General features: G+C 40.0%; 3 protein-coding genes across 13 annotated transcripts in view; 1 reads left to right on the top strand and 2 right to left on the bottom strand.

Annotated features, from left to right (window-relative positions):
- AKAP3 (A-kinase anchoring protein 3) overlaps positions 1-18,479 on the top strand; it is a 40,783-nt gene extending 22,304 nt beyond the window's left edge. For all 5 annotated transcript variants that reach the window (XM_050750145.1, XM_050750144.1, XM_050750143.1 and 2 more), the window contains 2 exons: positions 4,570-6,891; positions 18,099-18,479. In XM_050750145.1, the coding sequence (XP_050606102.1) occupies positions 4,570-6,891; positions 18,099-18,254 (2,478 nt within the window). In that variant the 3' untranslated portion in view covers positions 18,255-18,479. The remainder of the gene's footprint in view (positions 1-4,569; positions 6,892-18,098) is intronic.
- NDUFA9 (NADH:ubiquinone oxidoreductase subunit A9) overlaps positions 1-25,947 on the bottom strand; it is a 306,980-nt gene that overhangs the window by 61,147 nt on the left and 219,886 nt on the right. The window lies entirely within an intron of this gene.
- DYRK4 (dual specificity tyrosine phosphorylation regulated kinase 4) overlaps positions 20,112-25,947 on the bottom strand; it is a 53,772-nt gene continuing 47,936 nt past the window's right edge. For 6 of the 7 annotated variants that reach the window (XM_050750151.1, XM_050750153.1, XM_050750154.1 and 3 more), the window contains 3 exons: positions 23,622-23,751; positions 21,180-21,355; positions 20,112-20,476 (listed from right to left, as the gene is read on the bottom strand). In XM_050750151.1, the coding sequence (XP_050606108.1) occupies positions 20,235-20,476; positions 21,180-21,355; positions 23,622-23,751 (548 nt within the window). In that variant the 3' untranslated portion in view covers positions 20,112-20,234. The remainder of the gene's footprint in view (positions 20,477-21,179; positions 21,356-23,621; positions 23,752-25,947) is intronic. The other variant, XM_050750152.1, reaches the window with a different exon arrangement.

Raw genomic sequence — 25,947 nt, 5'->3', positions numbered from 1 at the left:
TAAATGTGCAAACAAAAGTAAAACTGACCTGCTCCACAATGGGGAAGGGAAATCAACCAGACTTCCACTAGACAGAATTTTCCCAACTATAGACAAGAGTTGTTTTGCATTGCTATCAATTATCTACAGCTTGCAGAACTGTAAAATAGCTCCCACAGACTGAGAATCAGGTAATGTGGAAGACTGAAGACAATACTTAGTCTGTAGGCTGTAGACAATGCTTAGTTTCCTATTGAAGCACAACTTTTTTCCCTGTAGGCTTCCCCATTTTGATAAAAATTAAAATAATCTCAAGGTAAGATTATTCTTGACCACAAAATGAGGCTAGTCTCATTAGATTTGGCCTGGTTATTTACATAGGTGCAGCAACTGGGTAGGCCTAAGTATGCTTTACCGGAAGTTCTCATAAGGAATCTCAGATTGGATTTTTAAAGCCCTCTATTGGCCGGGCGCGGTGGCTCACGCCTGTAGTGCCAGCACTTTGGGAGGCCGAGACGGGCGGATCACGAGGTCAGGAGATCAAGACCATCCAGGCTAACGCGGTGAAACCCCGTCTCTACTAAAAACACAAAAAAATTAGCTGGGTGTGGTGGCGGCACCTGTAGTCTCAGCTACTCGGGAGGCTGAGGCAGGAGAATGGCGTGAACCCGGGAGGCGGAGCTTGCAGTGAGCCGAGATCGCGCCACTGCACTCCAACCTGGGTGACAGAGCCAGACTCCGTCTCAAAAAAAAAAAAGCCCTGTATTGTTTACTGTCCTGAGATTAGGAGGTCAAGCCTAAGAAATGCTCTCCACCAGGTTTCACCTGCAGTCCCTAGGAAAACAAGCAGGTATACATTTCGACTTCTCTGAAATAGTCTAAACCACTAATATTAATTATAACTGCTAACCCAAAGTTAACAGTTATGATGATGAAAGAATATACCCTCTTTCTATATCACAAAAAAACTAGGGGTGAGGAGTATATAATTGGGAACATCACACACCAGCTGAAATGCAGATGAGTAGAACTCGTGACTGCAGAGGAAGACGATTCCTCCAGTCACATACACCCCTTATACTACCTAAGCGGAGAAGATGAACAGACTCATTAACAGACTTAAAGATATAACCTCTCTATAAGTGATTAAAAAAATAAGCAAAAGCGTATAAACTTTATGCTTGGCCATCAATGTCTCAGTGTTCCATCTTACTTAGAAATGATCTACATATCCAATGAATACGCATTAACTCAATGTAATACCATCCAGTGTTTTAAGTTATATAAAGATGTTGGAAACTTATCATTAGGCTGACATACTACAAAACATAATAACTGTTGAAATAAAGTTTGTCAGAATGATTATTGAACTTTCTTAAATGCAAATTTACATTTTTCATAATCTTAAACATTAAATAGAAGTAATGCTGGCATTTTTGGATCTGTAAACCTGTATAAGTTTATGAAAAGCATATCAAAGTAAAATAAAAGCATACAATTATATAATCTTTAACATTGATAAATAAGAAAAGACATAGCTGTTTTTATTAAACCAAAATTATTCAACTAGTATTATTTGCCAAAGATTTACCTAACTTATGTGAACTTGGTTTTCTAAAATGTTTCTGAGGTAGGTTCTGTAAAAATACTTTTTTTTCTTCGCATTCCCCTTGAATATTTTAAATATTAAGAGCTTGATTTCCTCATTTTTGAGGGATATCAAGAATATGTAATTTACGTAAGTGTATGTTTGTGTGTGTGTGTGTGTGTGTGTGTGTGTGTGTGTGTGTGAGCATGCACCAGTCAGAATAAACATCCTTTAAGAGACTTCGTAGTATAACACATGAATACTCTCTGGAGCAAGACATTGCTGCTTACACCGAACATTTTCTGAATTACAGACACATTTTCTGAATTACGGACACATAGCAATACAGACACTGATAGAGGCAGTTTATAGCTTCAATTCTAAACTTTCAGCCATACTTTGTGTCAAAAATAAACCAGAAACATAAAACTCACCTGTCCAGATATCAAAGAGCACTTCTCCTTCCAAGTGAGCACAAATGTCTTAACTGATGAACTTAAGGTGGACAAAAAATACTGTCAAAACAAATTTTCTGTTGCCTCGCACCCAACAGAGGATATAACTCTATAAATCATGAATCCACAAATGAGATTACCAAATGGTCAGACTATAAAATCAAATTTCCAATCATTGCTGCCACCAATTGGCCAGAAACAAACTGAAATGAGAACCAAACCAAAATTAGTAGAGAGGAAAATTAGAACTAGAAAAACCGAATGTCTGCAAACTTCTATTGCCGCTCTGGGGGCTGAGAAAAGACACACCTGGTGCACCTGTCTCTTGAAGACGTTTATCTCCATTAGGTGGATCTATTGGGCATCTTGGCACAAGACTTCCAAAACCGTTAAAAGATAATTCTCCAAGAAGGGTAAAATAATGACTCCCATACATATACAAAAATGAATATGTGTTAAAGATTTTATTTAACTCATTAACAAGGAACTGGTGAGGTTCAAAAGACACATATAGCTTGGAGATATTGAAGTGCGTGTGCCATTGGAGGCAAAACTGACCTTCTCTGCAGTGGGAGAGGCAGTCAGTGGACCCTCCCCTTATAGGTGTCTAGACAAGAATTATATTGCATTGATGTCAGTTATCCACAGTTAATAGAGTTGTAAAATAGCTCCAAGAGAATGAGAATCAGATAATCTGGAAGGGTGTGCTATAGACGATGTGTGGTTTTCCGCTAAAGCTCAAAATACCCCATATAGTAGCTATTATTCTAATTAGGAGAACCACTGGGAGCATTTTGAACCAAGCACAATGGACCTTAACTCCGACATGGTAACAAGCCACTTAAACCAGTCCTGCAGACAACTAGCACAACTGCTTTTCCTTTCTTTCCAAGTAATCAAAGCACAGCAGGATATTGTAGAGGTGGAGAGCCCAGATTTTAGAATCAGAATTGGATCTGATATGAAACCCCACCATGCTGTGAGATGCCCGGCAAACTATTTAACTTCTCTAAGTCTCTGTTTTCTTACCCGTGAAATTGGAAGAATAAAACCTATCTTACTAGGCGAATATGAGGATTAAACAAAATAGTGCATGTAAAGCATTTAGCACAGTGCCTGGCAAACATTACAAGTACTTCACAAATAGTAACTAGTAACTATATGACACTTGGTAATAAAAATACCAAATTGTTCTTTAAAGGTGGGCAATATTTGTGATCATTCTCAGATAGATATATGAACTCCAATAATTACAGTGATTCTTTACATTTAATAATAAATAGGACACTTTCATATATATTATGCTATTTTATCTTATGTTTCAGAGTTTTTCCCACATGCAGATGGTACAATTTATAAACATGTAAAAGTGTTCATATGCTTATCACAGCTAGTGTCCATCAAAGAATCTGTATTCACACAAAACGAATAAATTGCCCATACATATTAACTCCTGAATTATAAATCAGATTGTTAACTTAAATGATGTCAGTCCATTGGAAGCCCTTTGCATATCCAGATAGTGTTTGTGCAGCCTGGCAAAGTGATTAATTATGCACAATTTTCCCTGAATTTTCTCATTTTTTGGAAACTATACTTGTAATAAGATCTAAATAAAAACAGGTAAACCATAGAAAATAGCAATTAATATTAAAACAGGAAAAAATCTGATTCCGTTCATATGCTAACTCTTCTATCTAGCTGATGACTGTCAGATCTGTTTTTCAATTTTTAAGTTCAGGAGTACACGTGCACGTATGTTGCATAGGTAAACTTGTGTCATGGGGGTAGTTGTACAGATTATTTCATCACCCAGGTATTAAGCCTAGTACCCATTAGTTATTTTTCCCTGTCCTCTCCGTCCTCCCTACCTCCACTCTCCAAAAGGCCCCAGTGGGTGTTGTTCCCCTCTATGTGTCCATGTGTTCTCATCATTTAGCTCCCACTTATAAGTATCAACATGTGGTATTTGGTTTTCTGTTCATGAATCAACCTAAATGCCCATCAATGATCAACTGGATAAAGAAAATGTGGTACGTATACACCATGGAATACTATGCAGCCATTAAAAAAGAATGATATCATGTCCTTTACAGGGACATGGATGGAGCTGGAGGTCTGATAGCAGACTATCAGATCTTAAAGATTTATGTCATTAGAAGCAATATAATACACTAGCTGAGCGCATGGGCTGTGGAGTCAGACTGCCAGGGCTGGAATTTCTGCTCCATCAATGGTTAGCTGTATTATTTCAAATAAGTTACAAACTTAACCTCTCAGTTCTTCAATTTCCTCCTCTGTAAAATGAGGATAATAAGAGAGCTAAATCTCAGGTTTATTATGAAACTAATTAAATGAGATAATAGTCTTAAAATACTTGGAACAACGTCTGATACACAGTGAGTACTCCATAAATGGTTACTTTTATTGCCAAGATGGAGCAATCTTGAGAGGGCTGACGACATTTGTAACTGAACTTTGAGGTTGTCTTGAATATCCCATACCTTTACTTGGTTATAGTCAGATGAATCCTTGTCTATTTTTAAGGACACCTCCACGGATCCTGTCAGAGTGCTCAGCTGGCTCCGCAGAGACCTGGAGAAAAGTACAGCAGAGTTCCAAGATGTTAGGTTCAAACCCGGAGAATCATTTGGTGGGGAAACGTCCAACTCAGGAGACCCACACAAAGGTTTCTCTGTAGACTATTACAACACCACCAAGGGCACTCCGGAAAGATTGCATTTTGAGATGACTCACAAAGAGAATCCTTGCCAGGGCCCCAGGACCCAACTTGGCAATGGGAGTTCAGTAGATGAAGTTTCCTTCTATGCTAACCGCCTCACGAATCTAGTCATAGCCATGGCCCGCAAAGAGATCAATGAGAAGATCGATGGCTCTGAAAACAAATGTGTCCATCAGTCATTGTACATGGGGAATGAACCCCCACCCACCAAAAGCCTCAGTAAGGTAGCATCAGAGCTTGTGAATGAGACCGTCTCTGCCTGTTCCAGGAATGCTGCCCCAGACAAGGCTCCTGGCTCTGGAGACAGAGCCTCAGGATCATCACAAAGTCCCCCAAATTTGAAATACAAGTCCACTTTGAAGATCGAGGAGCGCGCCAAAGAAAGACAGGGTCCAGAGGACAAGCCTGCTTCTAAGAAGTCTTTCTTCTATAAGGAAGTGTTTGAATCTCGTAATGGAGATTATGCCAGAGAGAGTGGAAGGTTCTTTCCTCGGGAGAGAAAGAGATTTCGAGGGCAGGAAAGGCCTGATGACTTTACAGCTTCTGTTAGTGAAGGGATCATGACCTATGCTAACAGTGTGGTATCTGATATGATGGTCTCCATCATGAAGACACTGAAGATCCAAGTGAAAGACACAACCCTTGCCACCATCCTACTGAAGAAGGTTCTGCTCAAGCATGCAAAAGATGTGGTCTCGGATCTCATCGACTCCTTCATGAGGAACCTCCACAGCATCACAGGGACCCTCATGACTGACACACAGTTTGTCTCGGCTGTGAAAAGAACTGTCTTCACTCACGGAAGCCAAAAGGCCGCAGATATCATGGATGCCATGCTAAGGAAGCTGTACAATGTCATGTTTGTCAAGAAAGTCCCTGAGCATGTCAGGAAAGCCCAAGACACGGCTGAGAGTTATTCCCTCATCTCCATGAAAGGAATGGGTGATCCTAAACACCGAAATGTGAACTTTGCCATGAAATCTGAAACTAAATTGAGAGAACAAATGTATTCTGAACCCAAATCAGAGGAGGAGACTTGCGCCAAAACTCTGGGTGAACACATTATCAAAGAGGGGCTGACCTTGTGGCATAAAAGTCAACAGAAAGAATGTAAATCTCTAGGTTTCCAGCATGCAGCATGTGAAGCTCCCAACACACAGTGTAAGCCTTCACCAGACATTTCCTTTGAGTACCCTGAAGATATTTGCAACCTCAGCCCTCCTCCATATCCCCCAGAGAAACCTGAGAATTTTATATGTGATTCAGACTCCTGGGCCAAGGACCTGATCGTATCTGCCCTACTTCTGATTCAATATCACCTGGCCCAGGGAGGAAGAAGGGATGCACAGAGCTTCCTTGAAGCTGCTGGCACCACCAACTTTCCTGCCAATGAGCCTCCTGTAGTTCCTGATGAATCCTGCCTGAAGTCTGCTCCCATTGTAGGTGACCAAGAACAAGCAGAAAAGAAGGACCTAAGGAGTGTTTTCTTCAATTTCATCCGGAACTTACTTAGTGAGACCATTTTCAAGCGTGACCAAAGCTCTGAACCCAAGGTGCCGGAACAGCCAGTTAAGGAAGATAGGAAGTTGTGTGACAGACCTTTAGCCCCATCTCCCCCTAAACTATGTGAAGATGATGAGACCCCTGGTGCCCTTTCTGGGCTGACCAAGATGGTTGTCAGCCAGATAGATGGCCACATGAGTGGGCAGATGGTAGAACATCTGATGAACTCAGTGATGAAGCTGTGTGTCATCATTGCTAAGTCCTGTGATTCTTCTTTGGCAGAGCTGGGAGATGACAAGTTGGGAGATGACAAGTCTGGAGATGCCAGTAGGCTAACTTCGGCCTTCCCAGATAGTTTATATGAGTGTTTGCCAGTCAAGGGCACAGGGTCAGCAGAAGCTCTCCTGCAGAATGCCTATCAAGCTATCCATAATGAAATGAGAGGTATATCAGGTCAGCCTCCTGAAGGGTGTGCAGCACCCAAGGTGATTGTCAGCAATCACAACCTAACGGATACAGTTCAGAACAAGCAACTCCAAGCCGTCCTTCAATGGGTAGCTGCCTCTGAGCTCAATGTCCCTATTTTGTACTTTGCTGGTGATGATGAAGGGATCCAGGAGAAGGTAAGAAACAAAGGCAGAGGAATTTGGAAGCTTTATTAAGAGTTAACTAGGGCTTTAAGTTCTGGTTTCTTTCTGAATGGGAAGATAGCCACAGGGAAGGTAAAATGGAAACAGTAGGACTTGAAGATCATGCCTCTTGGCAGAGATAATGGATAAAGTAAAATTAGATTTTGCCCAATACAAGGCATATCAAAGGGGAAAGGGGGGATAAATGATGTTTTTCTGTTTTCTGCATTTAGGAGTAGGAGTGTACAGATGAGGAACCTCCAAGAGACCTAGCGAAAGAATCAGATTAAGGTCTGGGCTCTAGGCTGAGTTTTGGATAGGACAGCATTGCTCAAAGGATGAGATGAAGCTGGAAAGTAGCCCTAGGATGTGTTAGGGAAGAGGCAGAGTCTGAATTTATGACCTTTTCAAACGTGCCATTACTGTCTTAGCTGGTTGTCTAGGTGGTGTTGGGGATTTGAAAGGATTCAGTCGATAACACCCCTCTTCCCCCTACCCTAAGTTCTGAATCAGTTGACAAGTAAGACTAAAGCATAAGGCAGATGGGAAATCAACTTATCACTGTTATTACTGATAAAGGTAAACGTGCCTGATAAGTTCTTGTTCTCCATGCAAGGTGCCCAATAAGCATCAGAACTGCTCGCCAAAGGGAGGGTTTGAGTCTGGAGAACACGCACACTTACCCAAGATACTGCTGCTTCATACTGAAGTGGGGGAAGTAAAAAGACCATCCCCACAACCTTCTCTTCTCTGTCTTCTCTGCCTTCTCGCTCGCTCTCGCTCGCTCTCTCTCTCTCTCTCTCTGTCTCATTTTCTCTTCCTCAGTGCTTTTCATTGTCTCCTCTTGATTGAGAAAAGTGGAACACCTGCTGTTAATCATTCAGTGGCAAAGGGTGGTACAAGAGGCTAGGATTATTTAGAAAAATTCATCATCATAGAAATCAAAAGATATAGAAAAAAAGGCTTTCTCTGCTTAATTCAGTGGTATTTACATGGTATTAGCAACGCTTGCAACTGGGTCGCTACGTTTATCTGATGACTGGAAAGACACACGATTACAGAGCATCCAGATTAGGCTATATCAAGCCTAAACAAGAAACTGTATGGTCTTTGACTTTGGTCTTAGCAAGACTACGCTTGCTACTCAAAGTGTAGTCTGTGGACCTACAACATTGGCATCACCTGGAAGCTTTTTAGAAGGGCAGAATCTCACACATCCCTCCAGACCTACTGAATCAGAATCTTCATTTTAGCAAAATACCCAGGTGAGTTGTGTGCACATTCAAGTTAGGCTAGAAGACAATGTGAACTTCCAATATTAGATCTATTCCTAAGGGTCCTTGGCAAGCTCTGTCTCCATGCAGGGTTTCCAATCTGTAAAACAGACAACTACTTTATAGTATATAGCAATTAGCAGAGGTGGGGAGTGGGAGGCTATATTCTGAAGAGAATTTAAACTGATGAAAAAATCTAAAAATAAGCATAGCCTTCAGGTGTATAATGTGTCAGAAAGCCTTTTGTAGCCATCTTTGAAATCAAACCCATCATATATAACATACATAATACATTCTGGCTTTAGACTTTTTTTGAATTGGAATGTATTGTTTTAGATTATTTTAAATTGAAACATGTCTCTAAAATAGGACAGTAGACTTGCAGTCCCCCACTTTTATACACACCTCCCCCCACACACACACACCCCTTTGTCTACTCTAAAGATAAGGACAGTCATCTATTTTGTTGACTCCCTCTAAGAGTAGAAGGAACGAGAAGCAGCATGTTCAAACTTCAACTAATAAATAGATGCACTGAATATTAGTGTATTTTTACGAACAGGGATGACATAGACACCAAGGAAACTGCCTAAAAATGACTTTTTGAAAAGAGATTAATGTATGCAAATATTCTTATACTGATTCAGGTGATTGAACCTGCTGTCACTGGGATGTCTGTGAACCTAATGTCTTTAAATACACTTGTATTTATTTTTGAATAAATAATATGTGTGCGTAGTTCAAAATTCAAAAGTACAAAAGGATACACAGTGAAAATTAAGGGTTTTCTCACTTGTGTGCTCCATCCTATTGCTGTTTGGATCAGTTTCTTATTTATCCTTCCAGAAACACACACACACACACATACATACACGTAAAGTCGCAAATTATTTTTTTATATATATATATATCCTCTTCTGCAACATATAGAGCTGCCACATTCTTTTTAATGGTTTTATGTATTTTATAATATATGAAACCATTTCATATATATGTTTTATATATGTTTTATATATTTAACCACTCCCCTATGTATGGATATTTCAGTTGCCACTATTTTGCACTGTAAGCAATGCTACACTGAATATCCTTGAATATACATAATTTTGCACAGATTCAAATGTATTCACATGTGCTATACACCTAGGAAAGGAATTTCAAGGTCACTGAGAATATTATTTGTGTAATTTGATACATGTTTCCAAATTGCCTTCCATAGAGCTTGTACCAATTTACACACCTGTTAAAACAGTGTAAGAGGACTATTTCCTCACACTTAAACCAACAGTGCATGCTAAAATTTTAATTTGCTAAGTTGCTTTACTTTTTGTCTTATTAGGAATGAGGGTGAGTATCTTTGCATATATTTAAGACCATTTGAATTTCCTCTTCTGTGGATAAATTGGTCATAACTTCTGCCCATTTTTCTTTTTTTAACTTTTACATTAGGTTCAGGGGTATATGTGCTTGTTTGTTATACAGGTAAACTCGTGTCACAGGGGTTTGTTGTACAGATCGTTTTGTCACCCAGGTACTAATCCTAGTACCGACCCAATAGTTATTTTTTTCTGATTGTCTTCTTGCTCCCACCCTCCACCCTCAAGTGTCTGTTGTTCCTCTCTTTGTGTCCGTGTGTTCTCATCATTTAACTCCCACTTCTGATAACATGCTGTATTTCGTTTTCTGTTCCTGAGTTAATTTGGCAATGGTAATGGCCTCCAGCTGCATCCATGTTCCTTCAAAGGAGACGGCCGTGCTCTTTTTTATGGCTGCATAATATTCCATGGTGTATATGTACCACATGTTCTTTATCCCATCTGCCATTAATGGGCATTTAGGTTAACTCCATGTCTTTGTTATTGTGAATACAGTGTTGCAATGAACATTCATGTGCATGTGTCTTTATGGTAAAACAATTTATATTCCTTTGGGTATACACCCAGTAATGGGATTGCTGGGTTGAATGGTAGTTCTGTTTTTAGCTCTTTGAGGAATCGCCACACTGCTTTCCACAATGGTTAAACTAATTTACACTCCCACCAACAGTGTGTATGCGTTGCCTTTTCTCCACAACCTTGCCATTACTTTTAATAATAGCCATTCTAACTGGTATGAGATAGTATCTCATTATGGTTTTGATTTGCATTTATCTAGTGACCAGTGATATTGAGCTTGTTTTTATATGCTTGTTGGCCACACATATTTCTTCTTTTAAAAAGAGTCTGTTTGTGTCCTTTGCCCACTTTTTAATGGGGTTGTTTTTTTCTTGTAAATTTGTTTCAGTTCCTTATAGATGCTGAACATTAGACCTTTGTCAGATGCATAGTTTGCAAATATTTCCTTCCATTATGTAGGTCGTCTGTTTACTCTATTAATAGTTTCAATTGCTGTGCAGAAGCTGTTAAAATTTAATTAGATCCCATTTGTCGATTTTTGCCCTTGTTGCCGTTGCTTTTGGTGTATTCATCATCATGAAATCTTTGCCAGTTCCTGTGTCCAGAATGGTATTGCCTAGGTTGTCTTCTAGGGTTTTTACAGTTTTTAGTCTTCCATTTAAGTCTTTAATCCATCTTGAGTTGAGTTTTGTACATGGTGTAAGGAAGGGGTCCAGTTTCAATCTTCTGTATATGGCTAGCCAGCTATCCCAGCACCTATTGAATAGGGAGTCCGTCCCCATTGCTTGTTTTGGTCAGCTTTGTCAAAGATCAGATGGTTGTAGTTGTGTGGCCTTATTTTTGGGCTCTCTATTCTGTTCCGTTGGTCTGTATGTCTGTTTTTGTACCAGTACCGTGCTGTTTTGGTTACTGTGACCCCGTAGTAAAATTTGAAGTTGAGTAATGTGATGCCGCTAGCTTTGTTCTTTTCGCCTAGGATTGCCTTGGTTATTGGCAGGCTCTTTTTTGGTTCCATATGAATTTGAAAATAGTTTTTTCTAGTTCTATGAAGAATTTCACTGGTAGTTTAATAGGAATAGCCTTGAACGTTTAAGTTGCTTTGGGCAGTATGACCATTTTAACAATATTGACTTTTCCTGTCCATGTGCATGGAATATTTTTCTATTTGTTTGTGTCATTTCTGATTTCTTTGAGCAGTGTCTTGTAATTCTCATTGTAGAGATTTTCACCTCCCTGGTTAGCTGTATTCCTAGGTATTCTTTTTATGTTCTCCCCAACTTTTTATTGCATTGTAGGCCTTTTTCTTATTGATCTATAAGAGTTTTATATATTGCCAGGCGCGGTGGCTCACGCCTGTAATCCCAGCACTTTGGGAGGCCGAGGCAGGCAGATCACGAGGTCAGGAGATCGAGACCATCCTGGCTAACACAGTGAAACCCCGTCTCTACTAAAAATACAAAAAATTAGCCGGGTGCTGTGGCGGGTGCCTGTAGTCCCAGCTACTCGGGAGGCTGAGGCAGGAGAATGGCATGAACCCGGGAGACGGAGCTTGCAGTGAGCCGAGATCGCGCCACTGCACTCCAGCCTGGGTGACAGAGCGAGACTCCGTCTCAAAAAAAAAAAAAAAAAAGAGTTTTATATATTACAAGAAATCAACCTTTATGATACTAAATACAAATGTTTCCTTTGCCATTGGTCTTTGGATTGGTGTTTTGTTGTTGTTGTTGTTGTTGTTTGTTTCTGCCATACAAATGTCATCAAATATGAGACATTTTTCTTTTTGCTGGGTTTTATGTTATATTTTGGAAAACATTCTCTGCTTTATGATATTAGCAAAACTTTCTCGTTTTTTTTTCTAATACAGTCATGCATCGCTTAGTCATGGGGATATGTTCTGAGAAATGTGTCTTTAAGCGATTTCTTCATTGTGTGAGCATAATAGACTGTACTTACACAAACCCAGTTGGTATAGCCTACTGCATATCTAGCTTATATTGTATAGCCTGTTGGGGATATGTTCTGAGAACTGTGTCATTAAGCGATTTCCTCGTTGTGTGAACATAACAGACTGTACTTACACAAACCTAGCTGGTATAGCCTACTGCATATCTAGCTTATATTGTATAGCCTGTGGCTCCTAGGCTACACACCTATATACAGCATGTTACTGTACTGAATACTGTAAGCAACTGTAACACCACGGTATGTGTGGATCTAAACATATCTAAATATAGAAAAGGTACAGTAAAAATATGGTTTGAAAGATAAGTGGTGCATCTGTGCAGGTCACTTACCATGAATGGAGCTCACAGGACCGGAAGTTGCTCTGGATGAGTGAGTGACTGAGTGGTGCGTGAATGTGAAGGCCTAGGACATTACCATTCACTACTGTAGACTTCATAAACACTGTACATTTAGGCTACAATAAATATATTTTTAAATGTTTTTCTTTCTTCAATAATAAATTAACAGCTTACTATAACATTTTTATGTTACAAACTTTTAATATTTTTAACTTTTTGACTCTCTTGTAATAACACTTAGCTTAAAACACACATTGTACAGTTACACAAAAATATTTTCTTTATATTCTTTTTTATGAGTTTTTTTCTATTTAATTTTTTTTTACTTTTTATTAAAAATGAAGATACAAACACACACATTGACCTAGGCCCACACAGGGTCAGGATCATCAATATCATTGCCTTCCACTTCTGCATGTTCTCCCACTAGAAGGTCTTCAGGGTAAGTAACACTCATGGAGCTATTATGTCCTATGATGACGATGCCTTTGTCCTGAAGGACCTGCCTGAGGCTGTTTTACAATTAACTTTTTTAAGAAGTAGAAGGAGTAGACTAAAATAACACTAAAAGTATAGTATAGTGAATACAGAAATCAGTAACGTAGTCATTTATTTTCATTATGAAGTACCATCCACTATATGTAATAGTGTGTGCTAGACTTCTATATAACTGGCAGCATGGTAGGTTTGTTTATAGCAGCATCACCCCCAACAAGTGAGTAATGTGTTGTGCTATGTTACTGTAACTATGATATCACTGGAAAATAGGAGTTTTTCAGGTCCATTATAAGCATATGGAACCACCATCATATGTACAGTCTGTGGTTGACTGAAACATCATTATGCAGTGCGTGACTGTACTTTTATGATTTTTAAAATATATTTAAGACTCTAATACATTTTGAATTCATTTATATATAAAGTATGAAGTAAGGTTACAATCCCTTTTTTTTTTTTTTTTGAGACAGAGTCTCGCTTTGTCACCCAAGCTGGAGTGCAGTGGCGTGATCTCGGCTCACTGCAACCTCCATCCCCCAGGTTCAAGCGATTCTCCTGCCTCGGCCTCCAGAGTAGCTGGGATTACAGGCACGCTGTAATTTGTGTACTTTTAGTAGAGATAGGGTTTTGCCATCTTGGCCAGGCTGGTCTTGAGCTCCTGACCTCATGATCCACCTGCCTCAGCCTCCCAAAGTGCTGGGATTACAGGCGTGAGGTACCGCGTCTGGCCATAATCTCTTATTTTTTTCCTATTCTTTTTCTAAACTTTCTACTCTATGCCATTGAATTGTCCATCTACTCTTGTACCAATGGCATCCTGTTTTAATTACTGTAATTCTATAATATTTAATATCCGATAGGACTGGAGACTCTTTATTTCTCTGCCTCAGAATTTTCTAGGCTATTCTTGTTTACATTTCCCAGTTTTCATCCCCCATCCATGTGCAACCATTAACCTTTCCATCATTATAAATTTGCCTTTCCTTGACATTTTATGTAATGGAGCCATAAAGTGTGTGGTCTTTTACATCAGGCTCCTTACACTTAGTGTAAGGTTTTTGTGGTTCATCTGTGTTGTAGCATGTATCAGTAGTTTATTTCTTTTTATTGCTGAAGAGTACTTCATTATGTAGATATACTGCATTTGGTTTGTCCGTCTATCAGTTAATAGATATTTAGATGGTTTCCATTTTTGCTATTATGTGTAAGGCCACTATGAGCATGCACATACAAGCCTGTGTGGTTATGTTTTCATTTCTCTTGGGCAGATAATGAGGTGTGGAATTGCAGCATGTTACAGTAAGTGTCATTCAATAAATGTAATTTATTTCGTTCTGTCGCCCAGGCTGGAGTGCAGTGGCGTGATCTTAGCTCACTGCAAGCTCCGCCTCCCAGGTTCCCGCCATTCTCCTGCCTCAGCCTCCGAGTAGCTGGGACTACAGGCGCCCGCCACCTCGCCTGGCTAGTTTTTTTGTATTTTTTAGTAGAGACAGGGTTTCACCATGTTAGCCAGGATGGTCTCGATCTCCTGACCTCGTGATCCGCCCGTCTCGGTCTCCCTAAGTGCTGGGATTACAGGCTTGAGCCACCGCGCCCGGCCTTTCCCCCCTCTCTTGCCTAGGCTGGAGTGCAGTGGCATAATCATAGTCACTGCAGCCTCCAACTCCCTAGGCTTAAGTGATCCTCCCACCTCAGCCTCTCGAGTAGCTGGGACTACAGGCACCCCCCACCACACCCAGTTAATTGTTGTACTTTTTTGTAGAGACAGGGTCTTGTCATGTTGCCCAGGCTGGTCTGGAACTCCAGGGCTCAAGTGATCTGAACACCTCGGCCTCCCAAAGTGCCAGGAAAACAGGCATGAGTCACCACACCCGACCGGTTAAGTGTAATTTCTTAAGAAATTGCCAAACTATTTCCTGAAGTGGCTGTAGCATTTTACATTTTCACCAGTAATTTACACAGGTTTCAGTTTCTCCACATGCTGGTCAGTATTATTCTTTCATTTATTGTAATAATTATAGTGGTATCTCATTGTGGATTTCGTTCGGCAAACATACATTAAAATGAAAAATATTGAGCACGTTATTCTATTATGTGCTCATTAGCCATTCATATATATTCTTTTAGTGAGATATCTGTGCAATTCTTTCACCCATAATTTGGTTGGATTGTTTTCTTCTTGATTAGAATTATAAGAGCTCTTTTATATATGCCGGATACAAGTCCTGTATCTGATATATTTTTGCAAATATTTTCTCCCAGTTTGTGGCTTAACTTTTTATTTAATGGAGTCTTTTGAAGAGCAAAATGAAGTCTAATTAGATGACATCCAATTTATCATTTTTTACTTTTATGTCTTGTGATTTTAGTGTCCTAACAAATTTTTGCCTACCCAGTGGTTCTCAACCAGGAGCAATTTTGCCCCCCAGGGGACATTTGGCAATGTCTGGAGACGTATTTGGTTGTCACAACAGAGAAAGGGATTACCACTGGAGTCAAACAGGTAGAGGCCGAGGATACTGCTAAACCACATGCAATGAGCAAAATAGCCCCACAACAAACCCGGAAGGCCAGGAGTGCTGAGAGCTAGTAACCTTGACCTATGCAAGGCCATGAAGATTTTCTCCTTGTTTTTGTCTACTTGTTTGATAATTTTAGCTCTTATATTTAGGTCTATGATCTACTTTGAGTTAATTTTTGTGAGGTAGGAGTCCAAATTCAATATTTTGCATATAGATATGAAGGTTATCTTGGCACCATTTGTTGAAAAGACCACTGGGTATCTGGCCCCTCTGAATTATCCATCTCCTTTGTTGAAAAATCCTATTGACCATTAATGTTAGATTCGAGTCTTCTTTTGATTGGCATTTTCATGGTACATCTTTTCCTATAATTTTAACTTATTATATATGAAGTAAGGTTTTTGTAGGCAGCATACACTTGGGTTATATTTTTTGTCCATTCTGACATTTGATATGTTTAGACCATTTACATTTAGCCCAATTTATGGATATGTTTGGATTTAAGTTTACCATTTTGTTATTTGTTGCTTCTCTCTTTTTTCTCCTTGTTTTCCCTTTGCTGCCTTCTCTTGGACTATTTGAACATGTTTTAGTATTCCATTTTAATTTATCTATTGCATATTTGACTATATCTTTTTGTGTAGTTTTTTTAGTGGTTAATCTAGGGATTATAATATACATACCAACTTCTCAGAATCCATGTAGCATCAATAGTTTATCACTTAAGCTGGAATGTAGAAATATTACTACCATATAAGTTTCCTTTATCCTTCTCCCTTTATAGTTGAGTTGCTTTATGTATTTAATCTACATACTTTGAAAAAACCCTCAGTTACTTTTGCTTCCAACCTTAAAATATTTTTTTTTTAAGACAGAATCTCACTCTGTTGCCCAGGTTGGAGTGCAGTGGCCTGATCTCGGCTCATTGCAATGTCCGCCTCCTGAGTTCAAGCAATTCTCTTGCCTCAGCCTCCCGAGTAGCTGGATTACAGGCACATGCCATAATGCCCAGCTATTTTTGTATTTTTAGTAGAGACAGATTTTTGCCATGTTGGCCAGGCTGGTCTCAAACTCCTGACCTCAAGTGATCCTCCTGCTTCAGCCTCCCAAAGTGCTGGGATTACAGGCATGAGCCACTGCTCCTGACCCTTAAAACATATTTTAAAGAACTGAAGAGGATAGCCTACTATTTATACTGAAAGCTCGCTCTTCATTCATTCTTAATATTCCCAGTTTCCTTCTGGTATCATTGTCCTTCTCTCTGAAGAACTTCCTTTAGCAATTCTTTCAGAACACATTTTCTGGCAATGAATTCTCTCAGTTTTATTTAATCTGGCAATGTCTTTAGTTGACTTTCATTCTTGAGTTATAATTTCTGCTAGATATAGAATTCTAATTTGGCAAGTTATTTTCTCTTAGCAGTTAAAAGACGTGCCATTTTCTTCTGTCCTCTATGGTTTCTGATGAGAAATTGGCTGTCATTTGACTTGCAGTTCCCCTATAAATGGTTTTCCCTGGATGCTTTTAAGATTTTTTTCTTTTTCTTTAATTTTCAGTGATTTAGTTATGGTAGGTCTTGGAGTTAATTTCTTTGGGTTTGGGTTTGTTTTATTTTAGGTACCCTGAGCTTTTTGAATGTATAGGTTTAAAACTTTTTGGCAAATTAGGAATACTTTCATCCATTATTTCTTCAAATATGTTTTGCATCATCACTTTTCTCTTCTCCTTTGGTATTCTAATAACGTAAATGTAAAGCTTTTGGTATTGCCCACAAGTCCTTGGGCTCTGTTTATTTTTTAAATGTTTTTTGAAATAAGCTTAATCAATCTTGTACGTTGTTCAGCATGGATAATTTCTATTGATCTACCTTCAAGTTTACTGACTTTCCTCTCTCATTTACATTCTGCTATTTAGCCCACCTGATACATTTTTATTTTATATTTTGTAGGTAAATTTTAGTTCTAAAATTTCCATTTGGTTCTTCTATTTCAGTTTCTCACATGGATATTTATCTTTCTGAAGATGCTCTCAATATTTGGTCTGTTTATTTGCCTGCCCTTTGTCGTAAAAAGTCAAGAGCAAAATGAACAAAATAAAAATCTTATTACTTGAAAGTTTGTTGCCCTTAGGATTCCAGATAAATGACAGCATTGTATTTATATTAGAATGGTTGCTTAACTAACTTTTCTCATTTTGTACTTGAAAAAAGAGCTAAAGATAGGATCCAATACCTGCAATGAATTTTGGTTCTGCTAATTACTAGCAGTTAATTCTGAGAAATCTCTGTACTTCTCTGGGAAACATTTTCGTGAGGGTTGAATTGTTCTCTGAGGTGCCTTTTTGCTCTAACATTTTAGGATTCTGTGGTCTATGGGGCATGGAAAGCAGCATCCACGTTTGTCCACTGTGTATTTTCCATCTGCCCTTTTGGTCTTAGGACAATGATGGAGACTTTTATGATATTAGGGTGAGCTTAGAACCTTAGAATTCTTAGAGAACAAGATCACGGGCAGGTGGATGTTAACATCTCTTCTCTAAACTAAGAATGACGTCACCAACCTCCTTCTGTTAAACAGGCCAACAAACTTTAACGTCTGTGTTGCAGTTTCCTGAGGTCTGCCTGGCCTCTCTGCTCTAGCCTTGGCAGGCTCCATCTGGCCTGCCATGAGATGCCGTGCCTCGCCACTAGTGTTTTCTTTCCTTTCACAGCTACTTCAGCTCTCAGCTGCTGCTGTGGACAAAGGATGCAGCGTGGGCGAGGTTCTGCAGTCGGTGCTGCGCTATGAGAAGGAGCGCCAGCTGAATGAGGCGGTGGGGAATGTCACACCCCTGCAGCTGCTGGACTGGCTGATGGTGAACCTGTGATCGGCAACCCCACTGCTTTCCCCTCTTCCGGCAGTGGGCCCGGCCCTTATCCCCACCCTTCTTTCTCACTTCCACATCTCCCCCTCTATATCCTCACAGAGCCCTAACATTATCTTCATACCACTCTCATCAAAGTCATGTCACCTTATGCTAGTCACTGAATTTTGCAGATTTTCCTGTCCATGCGAGCAAGGACATAAAATTAAAAAATTACAATTAAAGGGCTCCACATGTTTTATTTCCTTGGGATCCAATGGTACAATCAGGTAAAGAAATCCGAGGAGTGAAAAAAATAACCAGATGAATGGTAAAGGTACAACAGAGCTGGACTGAGAGGCCCTGCTGAAGGTCACTCAGCCTGTCCCCTGTGTCACAATTTGCAGCTTCCATATTTAGACTATTCTCTTAAAATAAGCCACAGTTTATCAAGAATTCATTTTAACCTTTTATAACCATGAAAATCAGAAGATACTTTCTAATATTCAATCAAAATCATCCTGATTACAATGTTGAAGACTTGGCTTCTAATTCTCTGCAGAGCTGCAGAACAAATGTCCACCTCCAACTTCATCCATAGTTGAAGATCGTGTCAAGAATGCTCCCAAGGATCTGAGTTCTATCGCTGGTTTTGTGGTTTTCTGGCTATAGAAACTGGGATAAGTTACCTGTTCTAACACTGCTCTGACTTAATGTCCATATCGCCCCACTTAAGGAATATTTTCTATTCTTTTCCTGAATTTTCTGTGGAAATTTTCTATTCTTGACTCTTCTTTCCATTTAGAAACTTCTCCATTGGCTTCTAATTTTCTTTCTATATCTCTGGGTCTCTTGGGGGACCTCCTCAACTCTGGCAACTCCTTATATATTTATCTTTCCTAGGATTTTCTCTCAACCCTCTGCTATTCTAACTCAAGATCTTCCCTGGGAGATTACATCAAAATCCATTGCTTCAATGATCTGGTGTCCCCCTTCATAAAATATTATGCAACTATTAAAATGAAAACTATATTGGGGGAGGTTATTCCAAATGCCAAGTAAAAAAATTATTTTTATATATTCTATGTTTCTGATGTTATGATCTTAAGTTTCATGTAAAATTCTATCTGTCCTATGATAACCACATAAAAAAATCATGTATTTGTGTAGATGAGGATTAGAAAGGGAAGTAAGAAGACATACTTAGAGGTGGCATATGATAGATGAGTGAACATGTCCTGCTTGTTTACCCAGCTTCCCTTCCTTTGGGAAACCTTCCATCCCTTGCTCTAGTCTAAAGAAGCATCAGTCACAGCGCCTTCACCATCACTGTGGGCTTGGGACCCAGACTGGCCAAGCATCCCGGTCTCCCAGTCACAGTTTCTGTGTCACAATCATTTTGGAGACTCCCTCTTAGCAACGAAGCCGGTATCTTTTGACTGGATATTGGTGGTTAACTTCTGAGCAGGGCCTGTCATCAGGATGAAGTTAACCATAGAGAGAAACAAGGCTAATAGATGAAGAGGGAGTCTGAGCCCTACAACCTCATCTGAATTCCTGACTCCTGCTGTGACTGAAACTACATCTACCCTTTCTGATTCCCCAGTTATATAAGTCAATAAATGTCTTCGGCTGTTTAAACTACTTCTGAATTCAGCTTCTATCATTTTTCAAACAAAAATCTTGACATAGGTTGGCAGTCATGGGCAAGAAGAAAAAAAATTTTCTTTTGTGTAAGAGTTCCCTTAATGATGCTACAACATTGAGAGTTAAAAACTACCTGCCCCCTATACACACACAAACACATACGGAATGAATTTAAGTGCAAGGACATCCTTCCCCATCCCTCATAAGAGGAATCATGCCAATTGGCCATATTAATAGAGTTTTTTAAAAATAAACTTTTATGTATTTAAAAAAAACAGTCTGAAGTATTGTACAATATAAGTGCTGTCTTAATACAAATCACTGGTGGAAAGGAGCAGGACATACCCTCAGCAAAGGTCATACAATAGGGGGTAAAATGTTTGTGTTCTTGAGGGAGAAGTTTTTGCTCTGTCCCGGGGAGGTCGTGGACACCTCTGCCCCAACAGGTGCCTCTGACTTCTTGGGAGCTTCTACCAGTTGAGGCAGCTGAACAGTGTCAGCTCTGTGCTGGAGAGAGTCCTGCTGATCCCCTGAAGGCTGAACATGCTTCGTGGAGCCATCTTTTGTTTTCTCAGTAGTCTCGTTGGTGATCTCATCTGCTAAAGGAGAGAGAAGACAGAAGGGAACAAGATTCAAGTGTGGATTATATGTTAATTATCCTTTAGGTTGTACATCACTTAGCGGAAACCATGACTGTGACGATACAAAACCAGTTCATTTGCAAAGCACATTCAACGTTCCAGACATTATTCTAAGCACTGTACGTTCACTAATTCATCTGATCATTTCAGCAACCCTGGAGAATAGGCATGATTCTCATTCTCATAAATGGAGATACTGAGCTACAGAGAGGTTAAGTCCACACCTGATAAGTGGTAGAACCAGAATTTAATCCCCAGGTAACCTGACTCTTAGGACCATCTAGCTAACCACTAGACTATATTGCATATAAAAATTTGCATAATGCCATAATCTGGCACTGACAGAAATTCTAAAGGTAATTATAGGGCATAAAGGGGTGGACACATTTAATGAAAAGGGGAGGGGGAGAAAGGAAATTGATTATAGAAGAAAGGAAATTGATTATAGGAGAAAAATGGAAAATCTAACGAGGGGCAAAAAAGCTCCAGGCTAATGCCAAATTTCCAGGAAAAGGAAAATCCCAAAGGTAAGAAATAGCAGGATAGTCATGACGTAGCCACAAGAATTACCCCAGGGTGAGGTTACAGAAATGACATGCAAATCCTTCAGAAATGCTTGGCTTCCTGGACTGTGGGAATAGGACTGGTTGACAGGCTGTACCTCTTTTGCTCGAGTGATGACAGCCTTGAATCTTGTCCTTCCTTGTCTCAGAAGGGAAAAAGGAACTGGATTTCCTCAGGGTCTGGGGCTTGGGCTGTGGCTTGAGGTTCCGAGACTGATGAATCCAAGCATGCTTGAGGGCCTGGTCCGGGGTCATGCGAAGAGAAGGTTCCCATCTGCACCCCAACAAAGCCCCGCATGGGTTATTATTTTACTTCCTTTTAATATATTAAAACATTTTTTAAACCCAATAAAGATTTTTATTTAAGCTATGTTGTTATCTCAAAGATATATCATCACAGAACAGAGATTATGGCATATAACTTAAAAGTACCTGGAAACAACTATTGGAAATAATCTTTCTAGAAGATGTGTATAACAAGCCAGGGAATATATATTACAGTCCAAGTCTTCCAGCATTCCTAGAAATTTCCTTATAAGAAATATTATTTTACAAAAGCTTAATCAATAGGATTTAGGGTTTACTAAGCTAACAATATTAAAAACGGAGATTTGAATTTCCAGACTACAGAACTGGGGCTTCAAAAATATCGCAAGGAGATTTACAGAATTCTAGAATATTAAGATTTGCAAGGGGACTTGGATATAATCCAATCAAACTTGTAATTCAGTAGCAGAATACATTGACCGAATTACCATCATGGAATCACCCCGCAATTTCTTGAGTAATTTCAGTGACAAGACATTAACTCACAGAACCATCTATTCCAATTTTGAAAAACTCTGATTCTTTAAAAGTTCTTGATTTTTATTGTGCCGAAACTGGTTTGCTTCCCAGTAACTTTTACCTAGGTCCTAATTCATCAACCCATTACCATCATACAAAATAACTAATCCTTTTATGGTTCAGTCCTTCAACCATCTGAAAATATTTACATTGCTACTAACTGATAATCATATGACACGGTTTTCACCATCTGGCCACCTTCCTGAAATAAGGACATTTTAGCAGTTGTCTAACTGGTGTCCATCATGGTGGGAATAGCTTCTATAACTGCAGGGAAGACAGTATTAGCATTCTAGACTCATGAAGATCCTAAAACAGCTCAAACTCTCATTTCTGTGTCAAATGAACTGCTGTTAAACAACATCTCTCCTTTCCTGGACTTTTGGAGTTAGCCTACAACGTCTAGACACAGGGCTTTACATTTATGCCTATTGAACTTGGCTCAAAACTTGTAGTCTCTCATTCCAAAGATTTGCTGATTAGCAATATATATATAAGGTAACAGTCCCCATCAGCCCGACTGCCTCTTGCAAGTTATGAGTAATCCGTCCTTTGCACTAAAGAGAAAATAATGTCTTCCTTGGTGCTAAGCTGTGTTCTGGATGGTCGAGGTTTCTAGATAACCCATCTGTCTCAGCAGTTGGTTTCTGTGATTTGTTAAGGTAGGGGTAAAGATGGGGTACAGGATCCTTCTCTACCTTGATTATTCTGATGAGCGAATAGCATGACCCCCTACGATGGGAATGCTTTCATCACTACCTCATGGTTCACCCTCTGAGCTACTACCGAAATTCCAGAGTGCACAGATGCCAGAAGAGTATTTTGTTAACACTACTCCATCCATCTGGAAGAATAAGAGACTGTAATGATATGGTCTTCTAAAAATACTAAATTATAGGACTGATGGAACTGGAAGGGAGCTTAGGAATACCCTATTGTATAGGAAAGAACACTGAGGCCCAGACAAAAGTGATGACTTGCCATGTATCACATGGATAATCTACTCGCCACTCTGTGGAGCTAGATTTACCTCTTTAATAGTCATAAAATAATAAGAATAGCTAACGTTTTCTAAACACCTTTTAAACTGGGCACTGTACTGGGTACTATGACTTAAGTGCAGACCTAATTTCTAAGATTCAAAATATGCATATAGATTGTAAAAAGTTGTACATAATAAATGGTTTACAGCTCACCCTTCCCCTAATTCCCTAATATAAGAGGATTTGGGTACTAAATCATAGGGGGATGGGGACAGGCCCTGAAACCAGTTTAAACTGGATGTGTACGCAAATCATTACAACAAGCACTCAGCAGGTTGGCTTCAGCTCACAGAGCAGAAGAAATTTAGGACTGGCCTACCATCTCACTGTCAGGCAGTGTGAGGCCAGGAAGATGACAAACTCTACCATACACTGTGTATTCCTGGGCAGGTCTCTTAATCTCTTTGAATCCCAACCTCCATACATGTAAAACAGAACAAATCATCCGCCCTGACAACCACACAGTGGGGAGAGAGAGATGTCTGATGAGACAACAGATGTGGAAGCAATTTGTAGACTTAAAGCTCTATTGTTAGCATTTCTCGTTACTTTCATAACTATCTCCCAGCCTTAGACTTTCACCAGCGAACGTGTGTCAAAGTACAGCATTTTAGAGGAAACCCAGAGGCAGAGATATCCCAACAAACTCACACCAAACACCTTCTGAGAAAGTCCAGGAAGCTGGTGTCATAGGTTTTCAGCACCATCGTGAGGTCCTTGGAGTCTGGGTATCTTTTCTTCCCCCTGTTGTTGGTTATATTTTTAGGAAAACCTTTGGAATCTGTAGAGATACAACATTCTGTCTTTAGTTTCAGGTGTAAATATTTACTGGTCACATCATGCTGCTTCTTAGAGTGGCCTCTGTAGCTCTTTTGCTCCCTGTCTTACACACTCGCCTCATGCCACACCCCAATAAACACACATACACACACACAGTTTGAAATAACCATGTGTAGATTACCCAAGGAATACAATTTACTTTAATAATTGATTTTTTCCTACTATTCAGTATGTTCTGAACTTCCTTCCCACTACTTCCTCTCCAAAGCAAAGAAATAATTTAAATGGTTTAACACCAAGATAAAATAATAATGCTACTGATAATAATAACAATGGTAAAGTAAATCTTAAGTGACAAGGTCCTGTGAAATTGTACAAAGATCCATTTCCTTTTGGATCATGGCCTCAGCCCTCCCACTTCATCCTACCTTGCCTTTTTACCAATGACCAAAGAAGAATCAAGCTCACAGTCTTATAAATAACAAAGCTCCTAAAGTCATGATCATGTAAGTGTTTTCTTGTACAAGCTTTTCTCACTCTGGCCCTCATTAATCATTCCCTCCATTCCCTTCCTACTGCCTGAGCCACCTAGGCCACCTAAGTATATTATCTTACCAGCCTTGAGACAACACCATTTTGCTGCTAATTGCAGGTATTAACTAGGAGTTGCCAGGGGCTGAGGAGCTGTTGGCAGCCCAAACCTGGGAAAGGGAGTCAAGGACTGAACAACAGTGTTTCCCAAATTCATCTTGTCATGAGAATCACAAGGAGCTGTCATTAAAAACGTCGAATCCTGGGTCCTATCTCAATCTTCCCATAGCTTATAGAAGAGAATCATAGGAATTAGCTTTTCTGCCAAGTCCCCACATGATTCTTACATTTGGATAGAGTTTGGAAAACACTGACGGAGATGCAGTTCTCAGCAACATTCCTTCTTTCACAGGAAGCGAAGACATGGATGTTGCTGCCAAAATCCTGTCACCATCCTAGCGCCTAGTGCTAGTGGTTGAAATAAGGAACGCTATGAAGTGGGCGTGCCTATGTCTTTAGCACGTTCCTACGAAGGCGCTCTATGTTCCCCTCCTGCTAGTCCCTACCTGGATGCTATCTCATGAATTCAGTGTTCCAGGCTCAAGATGTATCTTCCCACAATGACTCTGCCTAATCTGAAAGGCTGAATTATTAAGTTGTGGGTAGAAAAAGTATATTTGGGATCCAAAGACCAGTTCCCTTGGTCCATGTGTAAGTTATACTGGGGAGCCAGCCAGATCCTCGGCCGACCGCCAGATTGCTTGTTTTAATGTGTGGGCACCATTCTATGGCAACCAGGACACTGCCCTGCTCAGAGGCAAGGTCTCCAAAGCTCCAGCCATGATACAAGGTGATGTTTCAAAGAATTAACCATTGGAATCAATGGCATGGAACCGACTAATCAGAATGGAAGACAGCCCTGGCACTGGAGTAGGATCATAGAGCACCTCTGCTTGCTTGGCCTTCAGCTGTTAGGTTTTTGGATCATGGAGAGTTTAAGGAGTCCTGGGAGAGGGCCAGGGAGCCTGCAGTTGTGGCAGGGCTCTGTACCATGTGGCTTTTTACCAAATGGTACAGAAATAGACAAATTACAACCCCCACATGGCTGAATCAGTTCATACTGGCCAGCATGACCCAAATCCTTTTATCCTAAAGGATCTCCCCACGACAGTGTTCTGGACCTTCCTACTGATGGGGCAAGTTGTGAACAGAAATTTGCATACACATTCAGAGGTTGCTCGCAGTTGAAAATCGGAGGTGGGAGGGCCAGGAATGTCTGGGATTGTATAGTCAGAGGGAGTCCATGAACCGACCTGATAACCATGGCTGGTGAGAAATGTCACTCCAGGTAGCATGGAGTCCCTGTCTATGGAGTTCCCTTTTCCTTCTCTTTGGCTTTGCTCCACTTTGCTGACCTTCAGGCCACTCTGGCTGTTTCTATCTGGGACTCTGAGCTTCCTGTGGTTCTTTAAAGGGATTTTAGGTCTGGGACTTGCTGCATCTTTTTGGTGCATGTGCATTGAAAGCCCTGCCTCAGTTGATGCCTTGTGGACCCATCCTTCCATCTTGTATAGGACCACTTAAATAGAAAGGCAGAGGATCATAAAAATCCAGAATTCTGGAAATTATGAGGAGAGGGGCAGCCAGGACTGTGGACGAAGTTTAC

Source organism: Macaca thibetana, chromosome 11, assembly GCF_024542745.1.
Source record: "Macaca thibetana thibetana isolate TM-01 chromosome 11, ASM2454274v1, whole genome shotgun sequence".
NCBI lineage: Eukaryota > Metazoa > Chordata > Mammalia > Primates > Cercopithecidae > Macaca > Macaca thibetana.
The sequence above is the reverse complement of the archived record's forward strand: the minus strand, read 5'-3'. Positions and strand labels throughout refer to the sequence as shown.